At 35.3% G+C, this 8,018-nt stretch overlaps 1 protein-coding gene across 1 annotated transcript; it reads right to left on the reverse strand.

Moving 5' to 3' along the window:
* Positions 1-29: 29 nt before the first annotated feature.
* LOC125864625 (protein PGR) lies at positions 30-6,116 on the reverse strand. The gene is made up of 5 exons (XM_049544651.1): positions 5,877-6,116; positions 5,674-5,787; positions 1,659-1,881; positions 1,039-1,287; positions 30-355 (listed from the first exon to the last, which is right to left on the reverse strand). Exons 1-5 carry the CDS (start codon positions 6,020-6,022, stop codon positions 224-226), a joined length of 864 nt encoding a protein of 287 aa, XP_049400608.1. The 5' UTR covers positions 6,023-6,116; the 3' UTR covers positions 30-223.
* Between the last annotated feature and the right edge of the window lie 1,902 nt (positions 6,117-8,018).

The raw sequence follows: 8,018 nt of genomic DNA on the forward strand, positions 1-8,018 counted from the left end.
CTATAAACATAAAGGGGGGATGACGAAAATAAAAACAAAACAAGAAAGAAGAAACAATTGATTACTTTGAGATCAAAATGGCAGCATTGAGAAAAAATTCTCTCATTTAATCTCGATAGGGATTATGATACTTAGTAGCATTTATAGCATGAACATAATCCTCATTGTTGCTGGAAGATGATACAAAATACTACAGAATTCAAATTGAGCTGGGTGGATACATTCAGAAAATGTATAAGAAGGCAATGGAGGTTATAGCCGTTGTCAGCAATATTGATACGAGGTTCACTGCATTATTATCAAGGACAGTAAGACCAGATATTCTCTTCACAGTTGGTCCTGGCTTCCCAACCACCTGCAAGGTAAGATATCATGAAGTATGAAGCATCAATAACCTACAAGGAAGAAGAATATCAAGTGTCCAAACTCTAAATTGTTGTTTTCTTTTTGTTACTCATTTGCTCGTTTGCACAATGAACTCAATATCCTTTTTTTCTCTATATCTTTTCTGCAGGTATGTCTTTGCTTTAAATATCACATACCATGTAAACTCAACAGAAACAGCTTCAATAATTAAAGTCAGCCAAAGAGAACAGCTGTGTGCACAAAATTTTAGAAAAATAATAGGTTCCTGAACATACAGTAGACTGGCCTTATCTCTTCTTTTGGTTAAGCAAGTTATAAAGACCTTTAGTTTAGGTATGCAAAAGAAACTGCTTGTATTTTTACCAAATTCCTTTCAATTGCTAAAAGAATAGTTCGATTGGATATCAGAGCACAAAGAGTATTTACATAACTTCAAGAGCTTCTCAAATACCGATAAAATTATAGCCATGTAAACTCAGATCTGGACGAGAACCATCTTACACAAACATGGCATGGATTGCTTTTATGGTTTTAGGAAACATATTGACAGTCGTCTTCTACTTTTTCAGTTTTCTTTCACAGAGAAGAAGGGGAGGGGTGATCAGTTAATATGTACTATTTCTTGTGTAAACAAATCAACTTAGTTCTTTTAAGAGATAAACTATGGCTGACCTTCTTCCGAACAGAACAGAATCCACTGAATTGTAGTGTTGCTCCCAACAAAGAATCAATAACACTTCCACAGACTCCAGCCAATGCAGAAAGTGGTATGACAAAAAGCTGTTTTACAGTCACATCAGATGTGCACTTTGTAGTGAAAAATCCCAGGACTACAAATGTCAATCCAATGACAGTGCCTGCTGCTGCTGCAGCCAAGAGTCCTGCTTTTGTCACTCCACCATTTGTACCCCTTCGAACTGGCTGATTTTAAGTACAACGGAGAAATGAGAAACATAATCTCTTAATCTTGAACCGTCTGATAATAGTTCAAAAAGGGTCGAGATAAAGAATAATAAATTGATTATCATGAAAATCTTAAGGTAGCTATCATGTTTCCAAGCTTAAGTAGAGAAGAACTTGGCTTATTATGAGATTAGCTCATACTTGACTCTCAATAAACTAATTGAAATTCGCAAGGATGAAATAGATAAAGGGAAAGTTTTATCAGTTTATTTGATTCCTAACGAACAGTAAAGATAAAAGACATTCTACAGTGTTTTCTCCTATGTATGAGGTGTCAGAATAAATGAAAAACTAAGGATTTAGCGGATGTCAAAGCTATGAATTCACACCTTGAAGTTTGTAATTAGTCGAGGCTCCTCATTACTAAGTATCCCAAGCTCTGAAGACCATGTATCCCCATTGCAGCAGCAGTACTGACCAATGATACCACCAATTAAAGATGTTATCATGCGTGACTCTTTTGAATCCAGACATTTGTCCTCTGACCCAATCACTGTCCATACAGTCAGAACCAAAAGGGTTGCGATGCCACCATTGAAAAGGACTTGAATCCTGTAGACACAAATTAAAATACTAATGAGGAAAGCTAAGACCTCTCTCACATTACTTGTGGCATTTCTACAAGGTTACTGTGGTGTCCAATCACAAAGTACAAAATATGTTCTGTGGAAATTACAACCATCTTGAATAAAGTGTCACAATGGTAAAACAAACATATCCAACACATGTTGTACCTCCAGAAAAAATTCTTTTCCTCTATTCATATCCATAATGACTAGGTGAAGTTGTAAATTTATGATGTTGGGATATAATCACTTTTTGACAAATATAAGGGCTACAAAGAGATATTCTGGAAAGTTTGTAACAAATGACGAAATTGATAGAAAATATTGGTTTTATGGAAAGTTTGCAACAAATGACGAAATTGGTTGAAAATATTGGTTTTAATCACAGAGCATATAACGTCCTAATGTAAAAAAATTCTAAAAATGACTTAATATTCACATTCAAATAACTGTCCTCATGGCTCATCAGCACTCGAAATTTTTGAAGATGAGGTTTATGATTAAGTACCTTGTCATTGAAATGAAACAAAAAGCAAAAATTCTAATAGCAACAAAAAAAGGATAGGAGAAAAGGGAAAGAATTCCAACTTGAATTCACATGAAACAGTGAAAATTAAGATTTTGATTTCACATAATCCCAAGATATTGCCCTTAGCTTTAGAAAACAGGATTTCAAAATTGTCATCAAATTTACGGAGATGCAAAGAGAGCATAACAGCAACAGATCAGTCTGTGAATTAAAGCAAGTTGATTCTGATGCACAGGTTCACCATCTTAATCTCCCAATTATCCTTCATCAGGTAATTCTTTAAAGAGTTAATATCCAGATCTATTAATCTTTCACTACCACAAACAGAGAACCTATGTTCTGCTACAGTCATTTGATCATTTAGCATCTTAAACAGGATAATGAACAGAACAGACCCTTGTGATAGGATAACAATATTGGCTCAAAAACCTGGAACCATTTCAGTTCTAAATCAAAATCTTTTCATGCGTTTTTTTTTACATGAAACTGTTTGGGAAAAAAGAGAATAGTTATATACTTGTATCACATACAACAAATTCATTTGAAGTGCTACTTGCATCACATAGAACACACTCATTTGAAGTGAAGGATCATTTCCTTAGGTCTTAAAAAGCAAAAACTAAAATATAAAAAGAAGAAAGGATAAGCAATCTCCATAGAATAAATCGAAAACTCAGATGGAGGTTTTGATCCAGAAACGAGATACCATCAAGAAAACTTTTCTCTAAGTGCAAAGGTTTAGGTTGCTGAATTTCTTAACACTGTGGACACCTTCAAAGGTGTATTCATAGTTAACAAGCTTACAGGATGATAGATAAACCAAGCCATCATAATCCAAATTGGCCATTGAAGCAAACTTGGAAAAATAGGATACCTTACAAAGTATCATGTTTCATATGGATATTGGCCAAGGAAGCAGCTTTGACTACGGACAAAGAATTCAAAGGTACTAAAACTTATCCCAGGATTATTTTCTCTTATCCATCACATCAAACGACCCTAAGAGACATGTGGGATGAGGTGAAGAACAACTCAAAGAAAAAAGTGGTGAATGGAAGAAAGACCAAGTTTTGGAAGGATGAATGGTATGAAAAGGGCAATTTGGAAGACCCTTCGGAGTGGCCCAGTGGTTTGGGCTTGGGACTTCCATGTTGGAGGTCTCAAGTTTGAAATCCCTTGCCAACGAAAGCAAGGGGTTTGCCTTCTGGGTCGAGCTCGTCGCACCGAGCTTGCCTAGTGCGGGTTACCTCTCCTATGTTGTTTGCGAGCTATTGTATAGGAGCGGGGGTTTTACCCTTTGCGCACCCAAAGGGTAGCGGCTGCGGGTTTCCCTTGTCATAAAAAAAAAAAAAAAAAAAAGGGCAATTTGGAAGCTCTATTCCCAGATATCTTCAATCTAGCTTTGTTCCAACAAAGGTCCATAGCAGGGCTATCGACACCACATGGGTGGAACTTTCTTTGAAACTGATAGGAAAATCACCTTTAGAAGGTAGCAAAATGACTGGAAAAAAATTATGAGAGTTGCTAAATTTCTCAACACTGTGGACACCTTTAATGTGCTTTCAGATTGGGGAGGATATATTATGGTGGAGTGGTAACAACAAAGGTGTCAAAATTAACAAGCTTACAAGATGATGGATCAACCAAGCCATCATAATCCACATTGGCCATGGAAGCTAACTTGGAAAAATAGGATACCTTACAAAGCATCTTGTTTCATATGGTTATTGGCCAAGGAAGCAGCTTTGACTCAGGACAATGTGATGAAGAGAGGGATAACTTATGCTCTGCATGTTTTCTTTGTAAGGAAACATCTGAGACAGTGAACCATAGGGATGGGAAATGGGGCAGAGCGGGGTGGGTGCGGGGCAAACCCACATAAACCCGCAAAGATTTCGCCCTGCCCCGCATAATTTATTATTAAAAATATACCAGTTATCAATCTACTGCGTTGAAAAAACAAATGCAACTTCATAAAGAAACAAATTCAGTTGTCAATAATAAATTTTCTAAAAGAAAATAATTGGAATTGGACCAGCAAAATTCAACTTCCATTTTGAATCAGGTTGTGCAAAATTCAACTGCATAAAGTACTGTCAACTACTTATAAATCCTTGATACATTAGCTATAACACCAAAAGATACCAACTTTTTGCACAAACTACAACTTCAAAAAAAGAAAAATGTCAATCTCTACTAACATTTGATGTAGTCTTGTTGTAGTATTTTAGGTTTTACCCTTTCCTTTAATTAAGTTCAAAAGAAAAATTCACAACCCGTATATCCGCCCCGCCCCGCATGAATTTTTAAAAAATATATTTTGTACCCGCCCTGCCCCCACAAAAACTCTTATCTGCCCCACCCCGCAAACACTATAACCTGCCCTGCCCCATAACCGCTCCACCCCATTGCCATCCCTAGTGAACCATATGTTTCTACCCTGCAATTACACTCAGAAACTATGGAGAATATTCCTAAGTCTCAAAGGCATCTCCTCCCAAGGAATCATAGAGGTTCAGAAGAGCTGGGAGGAAGCAAGAGTACATGCTAAAAACAGAGATAGATGGAGAATTATCTAAGTTAAAAAAAAAAAAAAAAAAAAAGGAGTGGAGAACAAACAACAACAAACCCAATGTGTTTCCACAAGTGGGGTCTGAGACCGGGTAGAATGTACACAAACCTTACCCCTACCTTTAAGAAGGTAGAGAGGTTTCCGAAAGATCCTTGGCGGAGCAAAGGGTGAAAAAGTGACAATAGCAACAAACGGAGAAACCAACAAGATAATTAAGACACACAAACAATAAGTAGTGATAGTATGAAAAATGAATAATAGTCTGGACAAAAGGAACATTAACTTAAAAAAAAGAAGGCAATCCGAAACACTAAAGCTCTTGCTATGTGCAGAGCCCAAGGAAGGGTCAGACCACAATGATCTATTGTACACAGCATTATCCTGCATTCTACAAGAGGCAAGGATCTATTGTACACAGCATTATCCTGCATTCTACAAGAGGCAACGATCTATTGTACCCAGCATTATCCAGCATTTCTACAAGAGGCTATTCCTACAGCTTAAACATATAACGAGGAGGTCACATAGAGGCATCTTTACCGGTTACTCCAAAGATCCCCGTCAAAAGGGAACATTTACTACAACAAAATAATACTATAATCTAAAGTACAAAAAACACCATATAAATTGATTTTCATGATAGAGCTATATTCAAAGAGTCAAAATCAGAGAAGTACCAATCGCGTTGACCCCCCTCTTTGAATTCAGCATCAATTTTCCTTTTCCTATCTTCTCCAAACTTGGTAAACTTTGAAGAAGTAAAAAAGAACACCAGCAGCATCGCTCCAAATCTAATGAAATAAATCAATGAATCAGAAATCATAAAAACGAAATCAATCAAAAAAACTAAGAATAAAGTATCTAAGCGAATGCAGCAGACCTGTAGTTAACAGCGAGGTGAATAAACATCACAATGACTCCAGCAATGGCTCCGGACAAGCTGAGTGACTTTCGCTTGTAAGATCTAAACGCGATCACCGATGAGAGAAGCGCAGCCACCGCCGGTTGAATCAAATGCTTCTCCATTTTTCACCTGAAATGTTCACCGGCCGGCAACTACTACTTTTTCCGACTGATAGGGAGAGTTTTGTGGGGGGTTTAAAGTGTGTGTTTTGAGAATTTATACTAGCTGTTGAGTGAGCTTATTTTGACTGAATTTTTTATTATTATTTAATTAGGGGCTCAAAAGGCGGAAAATTAGAAAGGGGATTAAAAAGTAATCTAGTAAGATTTCTTTATTTTGACTCGATTTTTTTTTAAAAAAATATATTTTACCTTGGGGGTTTGGAAGGCAGAAAATGGGAAATGTGATTACAAGCAATGAAGTTACTAAGATTGTTTTACTTTGACGCGATTCTTTTTTTAATAATTATTTTAAATTGGGATCAGAAAATGGAAAATGGGAGAGGGGATTAGAAAGCAATCAAAGTAATATGATTGCTCTACTTTGACTGAGTTCTTTTTTATTAATGAGGGGATTGGAAGGCGGAAAATGAGGGAACGGTTATAAAGTGATCGAAATTACTTTACTTTGACTGAATTTATCTTAATTACGATGCGGAATCAAATATTTATGACAAATTTCCTCAATATTTATCATTTCTTGCCGTCAAATATTCTATTACTTCCTTCGTTTAATGCATTTGTCATATTTTTCTTTTTAGTGCGTCAAAATTAATGTTTCTTATTAGTTCGAACCTTCCACTTAATATGTGTAAAACCACAAGATTAATGAATATTTTAGTAAATTTTTTATATCCTTAGTTTAAAACTAAAAGATTTTAAGAACTTTTTTATTTATTCAATTTCACATCAAATTAAAATATGACAAATAAATTAAAATAGAAGAAATATCATTTTACTTTCTTTTTGGGTCAACATTTTTTCTATTCTCTTGTTGTGTTCCAATTTTTGTCCGATGTCTGGTCTTTATTTGTGTGCCAATGTTGATTTTATAATACCTCGAAAAGTTGATACATTTTTAAAATAGTTCTTACATAAAGTTTAAAGATGTAATAAGGTCTTTACCTAATCTAATTTAAAAATTCAATTTCAACAAGGTATAAAAAGGAGGTTATTCGATATATCGTATAACAATAAGATAGTAAAATATTTGAACGAGACACACAAAAATATCTTAGTATATTAAAACCAACAACATATAGAATGAATGAGCTTATACCCAAGACTATGGGTGTGTTTGGTACGAAGGAAAACATTTTCCGGAAAATGTTTTCCAATTTTCTCATGTTTGATCGGGTTAAATGTTTTGGAAAATGTTTTCCAAATCAACTCATTTTCCTCAAATTTAAGGAAAACGACTTCCCTTCAAAACTTAAGGAAAACATTTTCCGAAAAATGTTTTCCAATTTTCTCATGTTTGATCGGGTTAAATGTTTTGGAAAATGTTTTCCAAATCAACTCATTTTCCTCAAATTTAAGGAAAATGACTTCCCTTCAAAACTTAAGGAAAACATTTTCCGAAAAATGTTTTCCAATTTTCTCATGTTTGATCGGGTTAAATGTTTTGGAAAATGTTTTCCAAATCAACTCATTTTCCTCAAATTTAAGGAAAATGACTTCCCTTCAAAACTTAAGGAAAACATTTTCCAAAACTCTCTTCGAACTTCCAATTAAAAAAAAAATTGTTGAAAAAATCAATTTATTTGGTCCCTACCCTCAAACCAGCCCCCAACCAACCCACCCCCCCCCCCCAAGAAAAAAAATTGAGTTTGTTTTTAAAAAATATTTTCAACTTCAAAATTTTATTTTTCACCCCTACACTCGATCCCCCCCTCTCCAACCCACCCACCCCCTACTTGCCACCCCTACCCCAAAAAATATAATTTAAGTTTGTTTTTAAAAAATATTTTCAATTTCAAAATTTCATTTTTTCACCCTACCTTGACCCCCCCCACACCCCTACGAGCCCCCCTCCACCACCACCACCACAAAAATAATTTTAAGTTTGTTTTTCAAAAATATTTTCAATTTCAAAATTTCATTTTTTTCACCCCTACCC

Source organism: Solanum stenotomum, chromosome 5 (genome assembly GCF_019186545.1).
Source record: "Solanum stenotomum isolate F172 chromosome 5, ASM1918654v1, whole genome shotgun sequence".
Classification (NCBI taxonomy): Eukaryota; Viridiplantae; Streptophyta; class Magnoliopsida; order Solanales; family Solanaceae; genus Solanum; species Solanum stenotomum.

Coding starts and splice junctions, on each gene's coding strand:
- LOC125864625 (XM_049544651.1), bottom strand. CDS start 6,022: ATGGAGAAGCATTTGATTCAACCGGCGGTGGCTGCGCTTCTCTCATCG. Junction 5,788..5,876: donor CACCTCGCTGTTAACTACAG/GTCTGCTGCATT, acceptor TTATTTCATTAG/ATTTGGAGCGATGCTGCTGG. Junction 356..1,038: donor TCTGTTCTGTTCGGAAGAAG/GTCAGCCATAGT, acceptor CTTACCTTGCAG/GTGGTTGGGAAGCCAGGACC.